General features: G+C 38.3%; 1 protein-coding gene across 3 annotated transcripts in view; it reads left to right on the top strand.

Annotated features, from left to right (window-relative positions):
• The first annotated feature begins 2,740 nt into the window (after positions 1–2,740).
• Positions 2,741–22,294, top strand: part of LOC114686238 (ceruloplasmin) — a 38,529-nt gene continuing 18,975 nt past the window's right edge. The window contains exons 1-8 of one of the 3 annotated variants that reach the window (XM_028860893.2): positions 2,742–2,959; positions 9,353–9,600; positions 11,349–11,558; positions 12,281–12,454; positions 14,376–14,630; positions 15,433–15,604; positions 19,056–19,195; positions 20,237–20,389. In XM_028860893.2, the coding sequence (XP_028716726.1) occupies positions 2,814–2,959; positions 9,353–9,600; positions 11,349–11,558; positions 12,281–12,454; positions 14,376–14,630; positions 15,433–15,604; positions 19,056–19,195; positions 20,237–20,389 (1,498 nt within the window). In that variant the 5' untranslated portion in view covers positions 2,742–2,813. Of the gene's footprint in view, positions 2,960–9,352; positions 9,601–11,348; positions 11,559–12,280; positions 12,455–14,375; positions 14,631–15,432; positions 15,605–19,055; positions 19,196–20,236; positions 20,390–22,294 lie in introns of all 3 variants that reach the window. The other 2 variants (XM_028860895.2, XM_037206495.1) reach the window with 2 other exon arrangements.

Raw genomic sequence — 22,294 nt, forward strand, 5'->3', positions numbered from 1 at the left:
CCATAAATTATTAAGACAATGAAAAAGAAGCTGTGAAAAATGATTGAAACATGTGTTGTATAACTTCACTGACATCACCAAACAGTTAGCTTGGACACATGATGCTTGTTTATAACAGCAAAAGCATACCCTGAGGTTCTGAAGTGAAGACCTTCTGACAGGCACAGCTAAGAGACATGCTGCTTGAGGCTTGGGAGGCATCTCTTGTTTTACTCTACATTTGCTGAGTTTCTTCTTATACTCCTGCTCACATTTCTTGTCAACTCAATTTGTATTGTTGTGTTGTACTTTTTGAGTGCAGAGAATCCTCAACTACACAATTATCCAAAGTTTCCTTTTACATATCAACTCTGGGGAGAGATGTGTGGTATTCCATGCCCTGCACACATCTGGTTGCTTATAACTTCTCCCTCTTATGTAAGTAGTTCCTAAAGTGTAGCTTGTCCCCACTTCTTGCCACACAGCAGCCACATGCTTTTCAATGGGAAAAATAACCTGCACACTCAATGATTCCTCTTATACTATATATAAAGGACTCACTGACACCAGCTGGGGTTAATGTTTAACCATTTAATTCCACCATCACTGTGAAGGGTCCTATAGGTATACCTCTGGAGCCCTTAATTTATTTGATCCTGTTTACTTACTGGTTGGTAGAACTTTTGGGAATCCCACAGTAAATTTAAACATTGAGACAAATAAGATAGCTGCAGGATCATGCAATGATTTCTTGCCAATTAAAAGCATACCCCTTGGCCGGGTGGTGGTGGTGGTGCATGTCTTTAATCCCAGCACTTAGGAGGCAGAGCCAGGCAAGCCTCTGTGAGTTCAAGGCCAGTCTGGCCTACAGAGTAACTTCCGGGACAGGCTCAAAAGCTACACAGAGAAACCCTGTCTCAAAAAAACCAAAAAGAAAAAAGGACACTTCTTTCACTAGAGAATGAACTGCTAAGAGATGCCCCCTATATGGCCCATCTATGGGGAAAAGAGCCTTTGGGAAGAAGTTTCATATAAGGCATAAAGCTTGACCAGTGAATTCTGCACATGATTTCAGACCTTCTCCTGTCTGCTCTGTGAATGTGAGAGGAGAATTGTTCAAGGAAAGCCTAGAAGGAGACTTAGGACACCCTAGGTTCTATGATTCAGTTTTCTGTATCAAGTCATTTATCCAAGATTATTACTAGCTAGAACTAGGCTTAGTGGTAGAGCACTTGCCTGATATGCATAAAGATGCCTGTGTTCAACCCCATTAATACACACACACACACACACACACACACACACACACACACACACACACACACACACACACACACACACACACACACACACACACACACACACACTGTTATTACCAGCTTACAAAGTCATTTAAATTAATCTGGATGATTGCCCTTTGAGGAGGAAATAATAGCTGAGGGTAAGAATCTTGACAGCATCAGATTTTAACTTTATCCCAACATTTTCCCTGGTGTTCATTATTTTTTCTCCCTGATTTATTTCTCCCCATAGCCCTTCTTACTGACATTATGTTCTTCATTTTTATGTGTTTATTATTAGTTTCTCCTTAATGGAATGTAAGCTCGGTGGAGTTTTATCCACTGCTATGTGCCTACAATGGAACTCACTCAATATTTACTAAGTGAATGATCTATTAACATGGAAGGTCACCTGTTCCCATACCAGTCTATTTCAGCAAGTAGTCTTTAATGCTAAACAGTATCCAATAAGAAAACAACAATAACAGTAACAGCTGTATTAACACAAAACATTAACTGCTCTCATCAAGATTGTCATTGGCTTTAAAAAATATTTTATACATTTAGATACATGCCACAAGTAAAGGGCGGGTTTTTATCAAATATATTTTATCTTGAAGCTCACACAAGTACAAGAAGAAAATTTCCAGGCTAATAAACAAAGGGTTTTGTTTGTTTGTTTGTTTGTTTGTTTCAATTGAGTAAAGTCATTCTTTGCCTTTGAAAAGAGGCTTATTTGTGGCTGGTTTCTCCTTTTCCTTTCTTTCTCTTTCCTACCTCTTTCCCTTCCTTGATGCTGCTACTGTTGCTTCTGCTTTTTCTTTTCTTCTTCTTCCTTCTTCCTTCATACCATTCTCTCTCTCTCTCTCTCTCTCTCACACACACACACACACACACACACACACACACACACACACACACATATATGGTATGTTCTGCTATTAATTTCTACATGGAAATCCAGGACAATTTGCTTAAGTTTCTACATAGAAGTGACCAGATCTCACAGAGTAGGTAAAATTTCAAAATGAAATTCTCATTGGCTTCTTTTATGACATGCTAAATATCATGTTTCATATCTTTAAAACTACAAGTAAGTTTTTGTTAGTCTTCTAGAATAGTTAACAGTTAACAGCATGTTTTGATTCATTTTATCTTGACTTGTTAAGAACTGGCTTTGGGCAGGATGCTGTAGTGCCTGGAATTGCTAGAAGAACAAAGGAAGCATTAAGAGATGTTCTCTGCCTTCCTGGAATTCACACAATGAATGGAAGAAAGCTCCGAGTTATGAACACTCGGTGAGTCCAACACTAACTGTTGACATTCCATTTGTATTTAGAGAAGCCTGGCAACTGAGAACTGTTTTTTCCCCCTTCCTGGTTTACCAGAGCCAAATTGAGTTGGAAAAATGTTATTTGCTTTAATGAAATTATTTACTCTTGTGCAACATTAAGTTGTGTCAATCAAGCAAGTAAAGAAAGAAAGCCTTATTTATAAAATTGCTTGCTTCTGTTTTCACTGTATTGCATCTCAGTCTCCAAGACAGGCAAAAAAATGAACCTTTTGCTGCTTGGTACTTTTCTGTTTTTGTATACTCCTATAGCCTGGACAAGAGATAGACATTATTACATTGGAATTATTGAAGCAGTTTGGAACTATGCCTCTGAAAATGAAGAAAAGAAACTTATTTCAGTTGACACGTAAGTCACTAGTCTTTGTTGTTTATGGGCCAAATTTGTAACTTAAAAAATGAAGCCAACAAGAAAAGTATTTCTTTAATTTGTTAAACATAGAAAATGCAAAATGTTAACTTGAAAACCAATACTTTTACTGGTTTCCTTTATATTCCCAAAATTTGTTCCTATGCAGCTGTCCTGCTCCTTTCCTGTTACTCCAAGGGAGCTGTGCTGTTTTTTCATTGCTACCTGTGGTTATTCACTCCTTTATCTATATTCCAAATGTGCTCTCCCTCTGGATGCAGAAGTTCTTTACTTTAAAAAATGTCCCTAATAGAATGTCCCTAATGGTGAAAGTACAGTATTTTTAATCCTTCAAAATATCAAACATAAAAATGAAATACAACTTAAAGAAATATGATGCTGCTTAATTCTTGTTCGGTGATTCAGGACAGTGAATGAATGATACTAATCTCTCTCACAGTTTCTCACAGTCCTTATCTTTACTTATTTTTAAAGTGTCTGCAAAGCACTTAGCACAGCTCCACACATAACATGTGCAAGAAATGTTATTTTCTTATTGTGAGGTCCTGATAAAATGCCATGTAACTTAAAAGTCTTTATGTTTCAGTTACTTTATATCAAGCACTGTTCTCTATACAGAAGAATAGTAGAGTCTCTTTGAAGTTTAACACCACCACTTTTAATATTATCTAAACATTTACCACCAAATGGAAACTTGGGATTCAAACAAATATTTTTTTTTTTGCCATTAGAATGGCAAGAGAGCTCAAATGAACAGCAGCAATTAAGATTATTATTTAATTTTATGTATGGTTGAATTTTTCATGGTAAGAAAAAATGCATTGCTAATGATAATATCAAATTGTTATTTTATTAACCTAGTAATGTTTAGTAAGAAAAAGTTCTAAGTTAATAACTGGCTAAAAAGACAATAAATAGAACTTACATCTTTTTAAACCTGGTTTTGAGATAGTATTCTCAAGAGTCGGACAGATTTTTCCAGTTTCATTAGAAGCCTAGTTTTGTGTGGTTCATTGTTTTCCTGATTAAGTACAATGTAAATTATCTAGTGTTTATTTCCAAGGAAAGGGGTCAAACACACAAAAGAACTGGACTGTGAGTATACCTCAGTGGTAGAGTACTTACCTAGCAAGTATGGGTTCAAAGTCATGGGTCCATTTATCAGCAACACACACACACACACACACACACACACACACAAAAAAAATTAATTAATTAAATGAAGAAAAATACTGTTCTACTCAATAGTCCACTAACCCATGTCCCTGTTTATAATCACTCAGCTTTCTATTTACCATTGTTCTACAAAGAGAGACCCTGTCTCAAAAACCAAGAACAAAATAAGCAAACAAACAAAAAACACACGTTTACATTATAACAAGTTTACCTGACCATTCTGTCAATCATGGATTGAGGTACTTCACACCTAAGCAGTTCACTGTTTACCAAAGACTTTTATGTTTTCAGAAGCAATGTTAAGAGAATACATTTGATTAATTAAAGTGGAAAATTTCTAATAGATATTATTTAGCAGTTTCTGATTGGTTAAGTCCATGATTTACTGTTGGGTATGTTCAACTTGCACTCCACAGGCCACATACACCTTTACAGAACAGCTATGAAAGTGGTCCAACACATTTGTAGATGGCAATGTCATATTGTAATGTCAAGAGCTTGGATACTCCTTTTACATTAAATTATTTTTTGGTTGGCTTATATAGGCACCCACATTGCTAGGCCTGGCTTAACTGAATGGCTTCCCAATTAATTATTGTAACACTCCCTCAAAAAAATAATTTAAAAATATTAAAGGACTACATGGTGAGTGTTAGGTCCTAAAAAAAAAATCACAAAAACCCAGAACAAATGGCTAACTCTGCTGCCTATTAGCATACCAAAGCACACAGCTGGCTTACAGGCTCTCTCAGTACCATGGTTTCTCTCTGTTCTTCTCATCTCTGCCTCCTACCCTAAACTTCTCCAGCCCAGAGACTTCACTTCCCTTCCCCTAACTTCTATTTCATATAAAAGCCTGCCCTTTCAGCTATGTCTGTTGGTTCTCTTGGCTCACACTTGGACTCTTTGCCCTCTTAGCTCTCTTCCTCTGTCGCCTTCCCTCCCCCATGGCCAGGTTCAGTCTGGACTCTTTCAGATGCCTCTGACTGTACTCTCCCTCATATCTACACTAAGACTCTTCTCACCACTACCTAGGAGTAGTCACGTCATCAAGCTCATTCAGTGAGTTTGAGTCTAACCTGAGATATGTGAGACTCTGCCTCAAATTTTTCTTTTTAAATTTTCCAAAGAGGTACAACATTTGGCTAACATTATTGGGTAAATCCACTTATAATGTCCCACTCTCTGAGGCTGCTAAATAAAAATAACATACAGTGGTTTGTAAGGGACAACACCTCATACAGGACAGCCTCTCTGGATGCACTTAACCTTAACATTTCATGCTTTCCACACTTTGCTATAACCATTACCATTTCTCCTGACTAAGAAGGTTGATTAGCATTGTATTCCTGCTATACTTGCAAAACTTAGCTATTTTTGATTTATAATTCACTGAGACTTGTGCTATATACCCCTGGTGTGTGTGGGGGAGGGGGGCGTGAGCTGCCTGTAACTAGACCATTTTTCTGTGATTTCTGTATGTTAAAGGCAATATTTCTGAAATGTCCTGCAAAAGATTTCCTGTCCTAGTCTCTAGAATCTGTGGGTAGGATGAGACATCATGTACAAAAACAGTGTTTTAGTCACCAACATAGCTAGCCTGGGTAGGGTTGGAGAAGACTAGCTGGTGTGGGGTTGGAGGAACAAAGAGTCCTCCTATGGCTGGAGAGAACATTAGAAGCTGCCTCTGCAGCTTAAGGGAAATTTTGTGTAGTGTTGCTGATTGGAAGTTGGAAAGATTACTTGATAAACATATGGGCAGCCTTAAAGACCTGAGAGAGGGCCCCAGACATCAGTCACAAGCAAACAGTAATTTGAATCCTACAGACTAAAGACACTGAATTGTGCCTACAATCTGACTGATTCATGAAGTAGATTTTTCCACAAGTCTTCAGGGGAGTGCATCCACTTGATTTCAGTGCTGTGGTACCCAGGGCAGGAAACACAGTCATGAGGTGTCTGGCTTATGACTCATCCAACTGAGAGTTATAAGCAGGTATTACTTCATGCTGCTATGTGATGATTTGTTATGCAGTAATGAAAATCTAAAGAAGTGCCTCAACAAGTGAAGTCAAAATTCTTCTGTAATCTAGAGACTTTAGTACCCAAGCTAAGAATAGACCAAAACCACTTCAGAGAATTCTGAACTTACTAGTGGAACAGTATTATTAACTAATTATAGTAGCATTAATGACAGATTATCTACCATTAAAAACTCAGTTCTGATTCTGAATTTACCAGAAATGATAGGAATAGGCTTTTTCTTTTCTTTAAAAATAAAAATGGGCCCTAAAATAGGAATTGTGATTGCTGGGAAGAACACCCATTTTCTGTACTGAGTAGAAAGAATTACAGTTGCCAACAGGAAGGACTGAAAATAAATGTGGATAATTTGGTTCAAAGACCAAGTATAATAGATTCCTGTGGCTGAATGTGACTGGCAAAGTTCCAGCAAGCTTCCAGTAGATGACTGACCCTTTGTCCCCAAGCCATGAGTGGCCCCGATGTTCCTTTGCAGGACAGTGTCATAAGCAAACAGACCTCCCAAAGTTAGATATTTCTCAATTTGGTAAGGGAAATTTGTCACAATGACCAGGTCAAATGGAAGAACCAGTTTGAGATATACACATTCATATATACATATATATGTAAAATCTTTTAGTATATTTTAGCTTCAGATCAACTTTTATTTTAAAGGTCATTTTCATAAATACTCCATCCCCTCAAAAACTTTGTTCAGAAAAAATAAGTCACAAAACTAAGACAGAGCACATCTTATTTTAAGAGATAAGTAATAAAACACCAGAACAGTAGAAACATTTTGACAAATGGACATCTATTACAGTATATGGGATGGCATGGATTTCTGGGTGCTGTAGAGTCACCTTACAGAAATCAGATGCACACAGTGTCACAGTGTTTCAATAAAGCCTTAGTGACTAGAGGGCTGCCTTAAAACCTGGTTGTCCACAAGATGTATATCAAAGGGCATGGTAGATTAGGATCTCTGCTAAATATTATCAGGCAAGACTCCTAGAAATAGTGTCAAATCCCGAAGAAAATTTATTCTGGGGTTTAGACATATGTTTGAGAGTAGCTCAGAGTTCTTTTGGCTGGGTAGGAAAGCCAGACAGCTGGCTCTGACTGACCTTGTTCCCGTCCCCTGGGGGGCCCTCTTAACATAGTCAATTGCATGCCTTTGACCTCAGGGGTTTTCAGTGCTACACAGCCTAGCTGCTGTTTGAGCACATATTTATTAAGATTCCTCCTGTCTACACTAATTCTGTGAGTTTATGGCAGAGGTCACCCCAGTGCTCTGATCTTCATTCATGGATTTCTTGAAGTCTCCAAGCCATCTCCATTTTCTTCTGATTTGCTTTAACACAAAGGGAAGCACATAACAATTGTAAGGTAGCACAGGCAGGACACCCCATGGCAAGTATTTTCAGTAGGATTTTGCTGTTCCACAATTAGTGTTTTTTAGCTGCTTTATTTTTTTTACTTCCAGTGTGACCATCACACCAGAATGGGTTTAAAGGAGCAAGAAATACCATCTCCATCATTTTCAGTGTACAATTCTGCTTCCTTTGAGTCCTGGTGTTTATACAATCGGTTGTCAGTATATGGTTTTCTCTGAGACTGTCACCCTAGAAGTCCTTAGTCAATCCAGAGAAATGTGGCTCTTTTACTACCTATTTCTTGCTCCCTCTGCCCAAATCCAGTCCCAGGATCACTGCCAAGTGGTGGTGCTCTCTGATCACAGTACGCAAGTTTCATCTATACAGCTACCAAATGCAGAGATCTGGCACCACCATGGTATCAGCTGAAAACAGAATTTTCCATATTTCTGTCTCATAATATCAAGGAACCCCACTGCCTCTGCATTTTACCTTCAACACATCACCTTCAACTTTACAGATTCCCACAAGCCCAAAGTGGCTGCCTGCTGGTTAAAAACAAAGTGCCTGTGCTGCACTGCCCTCTGCCCCAGTCAGAATCATCAACCTGAAGCCAGGAGTTTATTTGCACATCATGTAGTGCATTAGTAGATAATTATGCAGGTTAACATTTAGAAAACATGAGGTTAGAGCCCTAGACTTTTGAAAATCACACCTTCAACTTCTGTAGCAACTCCAGAGCTCCTAACTAACCCCAGTTTTTGACTTAAAACATGAAAAGAAAAATGTCTCTGAGCCTTTGCTGAGGAGCTCTCAGCCCAGGAAACATGGCAAAGTTTACTTTCCAGTCAGGTTAACCTGTTCTGTGGTGGTTACGTGGAACACAATAAAGTGTTGAAAACTGATGGGCTATAAGAGACAACACCCATACACAGTACAAATGCAAGGCCTTGGTTATGGAGGACCTTACCAAAACCAGGATTTAGCCTTCTAAATGACTGCATGGCACTTTTCATAAACAGATCCCACTGAAAACTAATATAAATTCAGTATGTAAGAACCAATTTAGGTGTAACTATCAAATGTACTCCCCCCACTTTTTTTCTCCCTTCCTAGTTCTATTTCTAGTTCTTCCTAGTTATATATATATATATATATATACATATATATATGTATATATATATATATCAGTTCTAGACTGGGCCGGTGGGGGAAAGTTCAATGGGTATTGTACTTGCTGTACTAGCCTTCTGATGCCCAGCATCAGGAAAAGCGGGGCAGAGCTGGGTAAAACGAATCACATCACTGAAGACAGACAGCTTCTGGAAGTGGGCATGGGGAAGCTCACTGGCCAACTGAAATGGGGAGCTCCACTTCAGGGAGAGAATTTGTCCCAGAAACTAAAGTGGAAAGTGATAGAGGAAGGTCCTAATATGGCCTCCAAATCCACAGGTAAGTGTGCACTCACACACACAAACACACACACACACACACACACACACACACACACACCTGTGCACATGCACGGGAGGGGGTAATTTAGTTCCATTCATTTTTATTTTGTTTCATTTTTGGCACCATGGTGTTGGGAGGTCCTCACAGGTGGTTCTCTACCATGTGTCTGATACAAAACACCCCATATATTAAAATAACAGCCAATTGACAGCTCTCCCCTTCATCCTTGAAGCTGTTTATACAACAGGCAAATACTAAATGTTGATGTGATCATTGATTCTTCTAAATTCTAATGAAATTTCCAGAAATGATGGCTCTGATGAAAGTGTCTTTTTCTTTGCAGGGAACAGTCTAATCTCTATCTTCAAAATGGCCCAGATCGTATTGGAAGAACATACAAGAAGGCCCTTTATGTTCAGTATACAGATGGCACCTTTAGGATGACTATAGACAAACCAGTGTGGCTAGGGTTTTTAGGCCCTATCATCAAAGCAGAAGTGGGAGATAAAGTATATGTTCACTTAAAGAACTTTGCCTCTAGGCCCTATACTTTTCATTCACATGGGGTAACTTACTACAAGGAGCATGAGGGTAAGTTCAGTGTATATTGTGGTTGCAATTTCATCTTCAGTAGGAAAACCTTTTAACTTCTAAATTGATGCCTTTAGATAGAACCTGTATCTATTTTATAATGGAATTTGAACTCATCACAATAAGTGCTTTGTTTCTTCAAGTTATGTGACTTCCTGTAGTGGGAATGCCATACATCCCTAAATGGACTAGGTGCTGATAGTGAGCGCCACAGCTGGACCATGAGTACTTAATTCCTTATCTAATAGAGGAAGAATATGAGAAGTGGATAATGTGCCTGACAGCTTAGAAGAGGCATGAAGCCAGAGGGAAGAGAAGGATTCAGGGTGGAGGCTGTCTTATCTCTGGAAATCTTCCAGTGATCATATTGTAGCTGCTATCACCTTCCATCCTGACTTCTCATAAACTCCAGTCCAGCTAAGGTGGTCTGAATAATCTCATACACCAGCCACACATCTTGAGGACTTGTGTTCAGTCCCTGAAACTCACATGGTGAAAGGAGAACAATGATTCCCCCAAGTTGTCAACTTACCTCCACACATGCACCACAACATGTACTTGCATACAAACATGCAAACACATACACATGGTAAATGAATAAATGTAAAATAAATTTAAAAGAGGTAATTTTTTAGAAAGTAAATTTTTTATGTTGTGTGTCTTTACTGAAGAGACATGGACTTTTGAGTATCTACCATAGATAAGGCACTAAAGAAATGATGCTACATAAGCCTTGAATGATGAACCAGTGAGTTGAATTGGGTTTACTTGCAGGAGCATGGCAACACACAGGCAGTGATACTAAAGAAGAGTATCATGTATATCCTAGAGGAAGGCAGGGCTGCCTTGGAGCATTCTTCCTGAGGCACCTCATAAGCCTTCACTCTCTCGACCCAATTTTGTGAGAGTCTCCTATGGGTAACCACAGCTGCTCTGATTGCAAAACTATAATGGCCATGTCATGATCAGAGGACAGAGTTCCACATTACACCATCTCTTTTCTCTTTTTCTTAGCCAAGTTCTACTAATAATATAACAATTGGCTATCATTCTTTTTCTTTTTTTACATCACCATGGTATAATACGGTTAATATTAACTTTCAAGAGACAACAGTAGGCTTGTGATTTTGTTAAAAAGAAAAGTTCTTATTTTTTAAAGATACATGCTCAGATATTTATAAATTAAATATGCCCAGAATTTGCTTTAAAATAATTTCATATGGCTAAAGACAAAATTGAGTGGGATTATGGAAAAAAATAGCTTTCAGTTTACCATTGTTAATGCTGCATTAATAGGTACTCTGGAAATCTACTAACACTTAGAGGAAGATAGAAGTTCATTTCAACTTCTGCATGTTTGAAAATTTTTTAAATTAAATGTAAATATTTTTTAGTTCTGTAATTACTACACATACACACACAAATCAGATATTATATAAGAAGTTTTAAATTATTTGAGAGGGTGGTTATTTTGTTTACTCTTTAAACCGTGACCCCCAGGTGAAAGTTTTCCCTTACATTAAAATAATTACAACCATCCTGAAATATCTATACTCAATCAATTACCAAATTAATAATAATCATTTCTGTGAGGCTTAGGGACTCCCTAGACATTAGCTTTGTGTTTGTTTTTCTGTGTGTTCAAATGAATGTCCAAAGGGCACATGTTGAGATGATGAGGACTGATTATTCCTTCAACTATATTCATATGTACTCACTTTCTAACTCCATTACATGCTGTTTTCCAGGGGCTATCTATCCTGACAACACCACTGATTTTCAAAAAGCAGATGATAAAGTGTTTCCTGGAGAGCAATATTTGTATGTGCTGCATGCCAGTGAGCAAAGTCCTGGTGATGGAGACAGCAATTGTGTGACCAGGATTTACCATTCCCATGTTGATGCGCCCAAAGATATTGCATCAGGACTCATAGGACCTTTAATACTCTGTAAAAAAGGTATATTTTCTCATTGCTCACAATATGGGAGACAGGTACAAAGCAGTTTGTTTTCTTTTTTTTTCAATTAGTTTTTTAAACTATAAGTTATTCTGTAATTCAGTTGAATAGATAAATGGTAAGAGTAAAAAGAAGGAAGTAAAGTACAGGAAAGACCTTGATGGCGTGAAAAAATGGAACACACCTTTAGAGGAAAATGCCAATGAAGCTAAGATGCTTGAAATCAGTTCTCTGTGGGATAGGTTTGCTGGGTGCAACTTCCAACAATGGTGTTATATGAAGATACATGACTTTACTATGTGTGACTCCCTCAGTGGCACTCCCTAGCAATGGCTATAGTTACCTGTATTATGTTAGTAGGTATGATAGTACATTTATTCCTCACCTTATGAAGACAGCATAACTCAAAAGATTGAAATGTAATGTTAATTGGACCAATAGTTACCTGCAAAGCCTTTTTGTGGTGTGTACTAGATGATATGGACACACTTGAATTATAACTTTTTCAGTTACCAAAAAACATTTAATGGTTTTGTCAGTAGATATATGGATACATATGCATATGCAGTGCACAGGACATGAACAAAGTGGAGTAGCTGGTCCAGATCTGTGGTTTACTAAGAAGATGAACACTAAATTTAAAAAATATTCTAATCACCTAAAAAGATGTTGAATCACATAATAAAAATTCAGATCTACTAAATCATAAATTTCTACTTCAGACTCTCTAGATAAGGAAAAAGAAAAAAATATTGACCAAGAATTTGTAGTAATGTTCTCTGTGGTGGATGAAAATCTCAGCTGGTATCTAGAAGATAACATCAACACCTTCTGCTCTGAACCAAAGAAAGTTGACAAAGACAATGAAGATTTTCAGGAGAGCAACAGGATGTACTGTAAGATTAAAAAAGATGTATCATTTTTGTTTTAATAATTATAAGATTATTCTCTCACATGAATAATCCTAACCTGAGGCCATAATAACAAAAGCAATGGACACGCAATTTGATATTTGTCTGTCCTAGTTAGAGTTACTAATGCTGTGATAAAACACCATGACTAAAGGCAAGGTTTGAGAAGACAGGGTTTATTTTGCTTACACTTTCACATCATAGTCCACCACTGAAGAAAGTCAGGGCAGGCACTCAAACAGGACAGGAACAAGGAGGCAGGAGCTGATGCAGATGCCATGGAGGGTGCTGCTTACTGATTTGCTCCTCATGGCTTCCTCAGCCAGCTTTCTTACAGTACTTGGGACCACCAGCTCAGAGGAGGTACCAACCACAATGGGCTGAGCCCTCCCACATTAATTGCAAACTAAGAAAATGACCTATAGGTTTGCCTACGGCCCTAGCTTATGGAAGCAATATCTTAATTGAGGATCCCTCATCTCAGATAACTCTAGCTTGCGCCAAGTTGACACAAAACTAGCCAGCACACTAGTTTAAATACTAGGCAAGGTAAAAGGCAGAAACACCAAACATGTACCTTAATTTATAAGAAAAATCATCAGTTGAAATTTAATGCACACATGTTATACATACATCTTTATTTATCCTCCAAGTTCATTCTAGAAGTTATTTGAAGGAGCCTATTAGGACTATTGAAGTACATGTTTAAAATTAGATTTACACTATAAATCACCCACCTATGTTTAATAATATAACTCAGACTACTAATTCTAAAAATTATCCCTTTTATATACTACATTGTCCTCATCAGGTCCCCCATTATGTATTAATTAAATATTTTAGTTTACTTTGTGTCTCCTAGAAATGCCAAAATGCCTTCTTGAGAACCCAAGCTTTCCCTTAATTTCTAGGGACAAAAATAATGAAATTAAGTTATCTATCCCTCAGAATTTACATGGTAAATTAAGTACCTTAACATTAATTAGACCAAAAAGTATAGATTTGTTTTTCATTAGCTTCTTTAAAATGATCTTCACTTGAAAACCAAGAAAATAATAACTGCACTTCTAAATTAGAAAATGAAATTATTTCCAGAATTCTATCTGAAAGGTTTTGTTTTGTTTTCATCTAACATGAGTATCTCCTTTCTACACATTTTACCTTCTCTCTGTTATCCTGTTAACAAAAACAGACATTTGAAAAATATCTCAAATTTCTAGTCTGGATGGACACAGTTTGGTAACACTGTCACATCTCCTATATTAATGATCCTTAACATTAATGTTTCTACCCATGAATTTCCTAGGATGGCACAATTTGAACAATGACCCTCAGTTTCTTCCAAGGTTCTTGGGCCTGACTGCTTTTGAACTTTCAGATCTTCCTGGCTTTGGTCCCTGCTGCCCATTCCTGAATTTCTTTTTTCTTCTTTGAAGTGTGTCTTTCAATCTTAGAAACATTTCTACTTGATACTATTATTACAAAAGAAATTCATGTAAGTCCAAAAAGTCCTAAGCAAAAAGAATAAATTTAAATCATATGCCTTTTGCCTACAAGCTCAGTTAATAATTGATTATTAAATAACCTTCAATATTTTATCTTTAGCTGAGTACTCTCTATATATGTATATGGATACATTTATATTTATATACACACAATGTAAATAGTTTATAAACATCAGAAACCAAATAAGTTTTACTTTATTCATCTTCAGTATTGTATTAGCAATGAGCCTTAGCCAGAATGGAAGAGTTTGTGGTTGATTAGCAATGTCTGGCATAAATAAGGGGTTGGGTAAATGCAAGTGTGGCATATATTTTCTATACCAAATTGATTCTGTTTCTGTAGAGATAATTTTCACTATTCCAAGCACCAATGTCTATAAGGCAATAACTCTGTCTTGCAGCTTTGAATGGATACACATTTGGAAGCCTTCCAGGACTCTCCATGTGTGCAGAAGACAGAGTGAAATGGTATCTTTTTGGTATGGGTAACGAAATTGATGTGCATGCAGCTTTCTTTCATGGTCAAGCACTGACCAGCAAGAACTACCGTACTGATACAATCAACCTGTTCCCTGCCACCTTATTTGATGCTTTTATGGTGGCCCAGAATCCTGGAGTCTGGATGCTCAGTTGCCAGAACCTAAACCACTTGAAAGGTAAGCATCTTCACCTTTAGTCATCTGTCAGTTGTAAAAACAGCTGTGTATTAATTACTCTAGTAGGAGATGTTTGAAGAGAAGCAGAACCAAACAGCCAAATAAGTAATCTGAATATTGAATTATTACTTTAGTTCTATCTCCATATCCATGAAAACTAATCGAGCTAGCCTTTTGCTTTGAGGAGGTTGGCTGTTTTAAAATAATAGTCTTTAGGGGAATTACTGTTCAGGAGGTAAGTTTTTCAAAGTCTAATTTCCTTGGGAGATAAACTTTACAAATAGGTTTTAAGAACTAAAACTTTCTTATATCTTATGTTACAGAGACAAAAATGACATTTGCAAGTTAAGACAAAGAACAAATACATCACAGATAAATAAAAAAGTTGGTTATACTTGACACAAGTCAAAAAAGCAAGCTACTTTCCAGCATAATGTATAAATCTGTTTTTATAGTCCTCCATTTTTACATTGAGAAACTACAAGTGATACTGTGTTTTCATGGCAGAAGTCATTGCTATATTTTAGAAATTAGTATTTTTTCAGATCTCACTGGATTATCAAGAGTAATCCCACAAAGCCTGGTATCTTACTTTGAAAACTCATATGCTCAATGTCTCTTTTCTGTCATGAATACATTAAAAGATACATGTCTGTTTAAAAACTTGAATTTTTCATCAGTAGTCTGTTCACAGCTGTTTACCATGTTTTATTGTATTATCTCTGTCATCGGATTCAATTTCCATCTGTCATCTCATCAGCAATTGTCACTGCTCATCAGAGCCTTTTCTGTGATGTTTCAGCCGGTTTGCAGGCCTTTTTCCAAGTTCGAAACTGTAACAAGCCTTCACCAGAGGCTGATACCCAGGAGAGACATGTGAGACACTATTACATTGCTGCTGAAGAGATCATCTGGGATTACGCTCCTTCTGGGACAGATGTCTTCACTGGAGACAATTTAACAGCACTGGAAAGGTAGCTGCCCGTTTCCTTTATGAGAAATGATATTAATGTCCATGCGGGGCTTACCAGCCATATATATATTTTCTTCAGGGAAATGCCCATCCATGTCCTTTGCCCAGTTTTGACTTGGGGAATTTGTTTCTGTTGGTAGTTTCTTTAGGAGTGCTTTATATAGCCTGAATATTAGTCCTTCACCAGATACTCAACAGAGCTTTTTCTTCTATTATGTAGTCAGTCTTTCACCTTCTGAATATGTCCTCTGATGCACACAGGTTACTCTTTGTATGTGTGTGGCTGACTTTCATAAGCTGATGCATTCTTCCTTTCTTGGCCTTCCTTTCCTGTCTGCAACTTTCCACAAAGCACAGAAGGTGATATTTTAAAAGTCACAGGCCACCATGGCAATGACTCAGTGGGGAACAGAGCTTGCTGCCAAGCCTGATAAACTGAGTTCCATCCTGAGGACTCATAAAGATGGAAAGAGACAACTGACTCTTGAAAGTTGTTCTCTGACCTTTACATACACACCACGGCATTCGTGGACGGACGGACGGACACACACAAACACACACACACACACACACACACACACATGTCTAAAAATGTCTAAAAAATTATTCCACTAATCCACATCTACACATGTGACAACACTTTCACAGAATCTATGTCTGCGACTCATCTTTTTAAAAAAATCCCCTTTTAGAATGTTTAAGAAATTTACTCTGTGTTACTCGGTGTTGGAGAGTTGGGCCTGGCTGTGTGACTCCTAAAGCACAGACTTAAGTCCCAAGCTATACTAACATTCACATGACAACTCTCCAAACTGTATCTCCAGCCTACAAGAGACTTACAAATTTCAGATTTGTATTTTTGTTTTCTTAACAACACCTCCACTTGGATGAGGCATGTTCAACCTGAATTCACTGGATGAGGCATGTTCAACCTGAATTCACTGTCTCCTGTGCAAAACAGTTTCCTCTTCACTCAATGAACAGCTTCACCATCTGACCCAGAATCTGAGAACCGTCCTATCTCCCTCTCCTTCACCAACTCCTCCTACTCTCCTCATCAGGTACTGTTCTCTGAAAGCTGCTTTCTTCTCTTCATCTTCTTTGCCAATACTACTAAACTCCTCACTATCTTTCACTGAAATTATAAAAGCTGTTTCTATCTGGCCTTCCTACTATAGTATTTTATTTCCTAACTTTTTCTCTAAGCAGCTATTGAAGGGATCCCCCTAAAACACTCATCCTGAAGTCTTAAATCCTTCATTATTGCCATAGAATGGAATACCCAAACCTTAACCAAGTCCTCTTGCCCAATTCTACCTCTCCAGGCCTTATTCCTTACTCTTCTGCCCTAAATTCTCTGCTTCTACTGTGATCTCTAGACGCAGCTCTTCAAATGTGGACTGCTATTCCATATGGGACTGTACAAATGAGTGTGAGGATCACAAACATTTCGTCAACAGTAAAAGGTTTTGAATGCACAACAACCAAAAATTAATTTAAAATCTAGTATATTGTGAATATGAGGTGTTCTGGGCAGTGTTTTCCTATATTCTACTACATGATTTCTCTGCAGCCTTGGGCCTGAATGCACAACATGCACACTTGCATTGTACATGCTACTATGCCACACAGTCATCTTACCTGCCTGAAACACCTTAGCTCAGATTCAAGGCTACATACAGTATGTTATGAATTACAGTGCTGTTATTGTATGTACAGAATTCTCTATTCTTATACAAACATCATGGCTTACTTACAGCAAAGAAAAGCTAACTGTTTTCCTGTCACCCAGCAATCAAGGACAAACTGGCATATCTTTGGACTGTATTTGTTACAATGTTTGATTTTAAAAATTGTTGTTTGAGCTAGGTGGTGATGGCACAGCATTTATTCCCAGCACTCGGGAGGCAGAGGCAGGCAGACCTCTGTGAGTTTGAGTTTGAGGACAGTCTCATCTACAAAGGGTGTTCCGGAGAAACCTCACCTCAAAAAACAAACAAAACAAAACAAGTTGCTACTTGAGTTGCTGACTTGACTTACACACACACACACACACACACACACACACACACACACACACACAATTGTTAAATGAGTTCTTGCTTGGGATTAAAGCAGAATGTCCAACAATTCCTGAAATGACCTTAAACATATTTGTACCATGTTGTACTATATACTTTCCACACTAACAATTATAAAACCAAAATATTAATCTGCTCTGAAAAATGTTGAAGATGCTATGTTCAGCCAATACTTCATTCTTTTTGTAAGGATAAACAAGCACATGCATGTCATAAGTATGCAAATTTGCTTTCATTGTAAATAAATGGCAAAATTATATACATCAAAAATTGTCTTAAAGTAAATTTATGGTTTCTTATTTGCAATATTCGATTTGTAAACCTATTTTATGGATCTCTGTACCCAGGGTCTTGTAAAAATGTCTCAGGCAAAAGGTAGCTTAGAGCCGGGCGGTGGTGGCGCACGCCTTTAATCCCAGCACTCGGGAGGCAGAGCCAGGCGGATCTCTGTGAGTTCGAGGCCAGCCTGGGCTACCAAGTGAGTCCCAGGGAAGGCGCAAAGCTACACAGAGAAACCCTGTCTCGAAAAACCAAAAAAAAAAAAAAGTAGCTTAGAGTAGGAAGGCTTAAGGAGCCTTGCTGTGGAGCATGACATACTCATGACATACTTACACTTGTTCCTTTGCACCCCCACAGGTTGTTGCTTGTTTGCAGTCTTCTGGCCCATTCTCCCCACTATTCACACATCACATTTAGAACATCATTTCTAACAGCTTCTGTCGAGAGACCCAAGCTGCTTTTCTTAGGAGAAATATACCACAACATACTTCTTGGACTGTATGCAATCAGCTTATGTAATCGGAGCTTGGTCTCCTCTGATAGATGTGTGATCCATGTGGATGAGGAGTTCTGCTTGCTTGTCACTGTCTCACCAACATAGTACAAGGATCCTGGCAAAACTCTGGTGCTAACCCATTTATCAAAAAAAGAAAAGATAAATAGGGCAACTTTGTGAAAATCATATCACTTTCTGAAACTGAATTTCTTTGTAAATGGGAGAAAACTAGCAACCCCACTGCATTATCATGTGACTTCTAGCAAATAAAGGCAAGCACTAAGCTGATGCTCATACCCAACAAGGACAGCTGCTGTACAATGGGGTAGAAAGAGTCTACTGTAGAACAGGGGTGACGTAGCAATGCTGAAATTTGTTTTCACTTCACTTTAAAATGATTTTGTATTCCTTCATCAAACCTCAAGAGTGGCCTAGGTCTGTGTGCCTCTTCAGCAAAATTAGTGTGGACTGTAAATCATGGGTGTAATGTAGCACTAAGCACTAGACAGACTCTTTTTCTTCAGTTAAGATCCTATGTAAATAGCCACCTTGTTCTACCTCCAAACCAGAATTAACCCCTTTTTTCTTTCTGGCAGTGATTCGAGGGTATTTTTTGAACAAGGTGCTATGAGAATTGGTGGCTCTTATAAAAAAATGGTTTATCGTGAGTACACAGATGACTCCTTCATGAAACAAAAACAGAGAGGCCCTGATGAGGAACATCTTGGAATCCTTGGTGAGTCCAACCAGAGTACTCATGGTTGGAACGTTTTCTTCTTGATTCTCCTAACCTCAGGAAGAAAAGTGTCAGGACCTGCAGCATGAATTCTAGTTAGAAGCCAGGCAGACAGAAAATCAGGTGCCACTTGACACATAGCAGCTGGCTACTTTCCCAAAAACAAATTATCAGCCATAAATCTTCACTACATCGTGAAGAGATAAAGGAATCTGTGTGACAGTTTAAATAACTGACTTATCCAAAAGTGTACTTTCTCAAAAACCAAATGTGGGCTTACTGATGACCCAGGCTGTATCTATTCTAGAGGCTGCTCCCAGTGAGCTCTGAGTTCTCTCATAAAAAACACAGTCTAGACTCATGAGACAGTCTTCCTCTTTATCTATAAGCTGGGTGACTTTTGAAAGTGACTTAATTTTCTGGGCCTGCTTTTTTCTATAAAGTGGAGATGAAAATGGTTATAAATACATCAAACTTTAGTAAGGGTTAGATAAGATATTAGACATAAATAAGCACTTAGAAGTAGGGATAAGATGCCCTCAATAAATGTCATTATGGATATTACATAAAACATTTGTATACTATATACCTATATCTTTACTCTATAATTGGCCACAATACTAGTTTTAGAGTTTAACATTCTAAAAAACTCATACCCAAAACAATGCTGAGGACGAAAGTCACACAGCCCAGACTAGGTTAAAGAATGTATAGATGCTCCAGATGTTTTTTTGTAGATGTGTAGACACACTCTGGATTAGTTTTTTGTGATGTACAAAATTTACTGACTTGAAGAAAGATAATAAACAAATTAATTTCCCTCAAGTTGTAGTAAAAAGAATTCTTGAATTTCTCCAAATTTGCCACATTGTAGCAATAATGGACTTTTTAAATACCAAGCTTTCCAACTTGCTACACATATGTAGCTTGATCCTGGGATGCTTGTCAGGGGACACAGCTAAAGCCAGTAACTGTTTTTGTACATTCTGTATGTCACACAACAACAACAAAAAAGTTAACAAATGCTCTTTTTGTTCCTAGGTCCTGTCATTTGGGCAGAAGTAGGAGACATCATTAAAGTCACCTTTCATAACAAAGGACCATATCCTCTCAGCATTCAGCCAACGGGGGTGAGATTCACTGTTGAAAATGAGGGAACATACTATGCTCCACCTGCCCACTCCCTGAAGGAAGGTGAGTAGAAAATTCAGTCCTGAGAAAGCTGAATGTCAATAGAATCTTGCTTTGCCTTAATTGGATAACTACTGACAATTCAATAAGTATTTAGTTGGGCTGTATCAATTTTACATTTCTGAAATACTATTGGATGGATCTCTTTTTTAAGTTACTGAAATGTTTAGCTTAGAGGCTCATTTTTTTGATATTTGAAAAGTACAGAAAACCATAACCAAAAATATTAGTAATCTATAATTCCATAGACAAAAACACATATGAATATGTAGTCCTCCTGCCTTTATCTGTGTATATATAACATACTTTAAATATGGATGAGTTCATAGTATAATAAATATACTGGTATTACAGTTTTGTGATGTTTGCACTCTTAACATTATAAGCACTTACTAATATGATTTTAGTGATATAAAATATACAATAATGTGGATATATTCTAATATTTTTTGTTGAGGCTTACCAATGAAATCTCCTGATTCCGCCACTAATTTGACTATAGGCAGCTTATTGAAATTTTCTGGCTTCAGTTTCAAGTGAAAAATCTAGATAATTTGCAAGGTATCACAGGCTAAGTTCCTTTCAATTCTTCAATTACCTTCTGATCAGTTTGGTCAACAGAAAATGGACTGATTACCTCCTACTGCCAGGCAGTGTTCTAGCTGGTAGGAGAGAGGAGACGATATTTGCCTTCAACATTAGTCCTTCTCTGGGGAAAATGCACATATTCGCACAAAAAGGGGTATCAAACCTAAATAGCGGTTTGGGGCAGGGTTGGGAGCTTCCTAAGTTTATCACACCAGAGCGAGCGAGCGGTGACGGCTGAGTGTCCTGGGCTGCCGCGCCGATTCCCTGCTGCTGCTGCTGCTGCTGCTGTTGCTGTTGCTGTTGCTGCTGCTGCTACTGCAGATACTCCCCGTGGCCGCCGCCGCAGCCGCCGCCGCCGCCCACATGAACAGTCTGGACATGAGTGGGAGCGATGAAGGGCGAGGGTCGAGGGAAAGAGAGCGGGAGATCCTAGCTGGATCAAGAAAAGAGAGGGAGAACAAGGAGTAGGAGACCATAGTAAATGAAGACCACATGAGAAAAGAAAGAAACAAAGAGCTAAAGAGGCCCACAGAAATCCACAAAGATACCCCCACAAAAGACTGCTGGCAATGGTCGAGAGACAGCTGGGACTGACCTACTCTGGTGATGGGATGGCCAAACACCCTAATAGTTTTTCCAGAAACCCCATCCAAGTACTGAGGAATCTGGATGCAAACATCCACGGCTAGGCCCCGGGTGGAGCGCTGGGAGTCTAATTAGTGAGAAAGAGGAGGGTTTATATGAGCGAGAATTGTTGAAACCAAGGTTGGATAAAGCACAGGGACAAATAACCAAATGAATGGAAACACATGAACTATGAACCAAAGGCTGAGGGGCCCCCAACTGGATCAGGCCCTCTGAATAGGTGAGACAGTCGATTGGCTTGATCAGTTTGGGAGGCATCTAGGCAGTGGTACCAGGTCCTGGGCTCATTGCATGAGTTGGCTGTTTGAAACCTGGGATTTATGCAGGGATGCTTGGCTCAATCTGGGAGGAAGGGACTAGACCTGCCTGGACTGAGTCTACCAGGTTGATCCCAGTCCTCGGGGGAGACCTTGATCTGGAGGAGGTGGGAATTGGGGGTGGGCTGGGAGGAAGGGGAGGTGGGCAGGAAGGAAGAGAACAAGGGAATCTGTGGCTATTGTGTAGAACTGAATAGTATTGTAAAATAAAAAATAAAAAATAATAAAAAAAAAAGTTTATCACACCAGTGTGTCAACCCTGACAGGGCAGCACAAGGGGGATTCTATTCTAATCAGGATCAAGTAACTTAGAAGTGTATTTCTAAACTTAACCTACTCTGTGGCTCAATAGTCACCT

This window comes from Peromyscus leucopus, chromosome 6, assembly GCF_004664715.2.
Source record: "Peromyscus leucopus breed LL Stock chromosome 6, UCI_PerLeu_2.1, whole genome shotgun sequence".
Lineage (NCBI taxonomy): Eukaryota > Metazoa > Chordata > Mammalia > Rodentia > Cricetidae > Peromyscus > Peromyscus leucopus.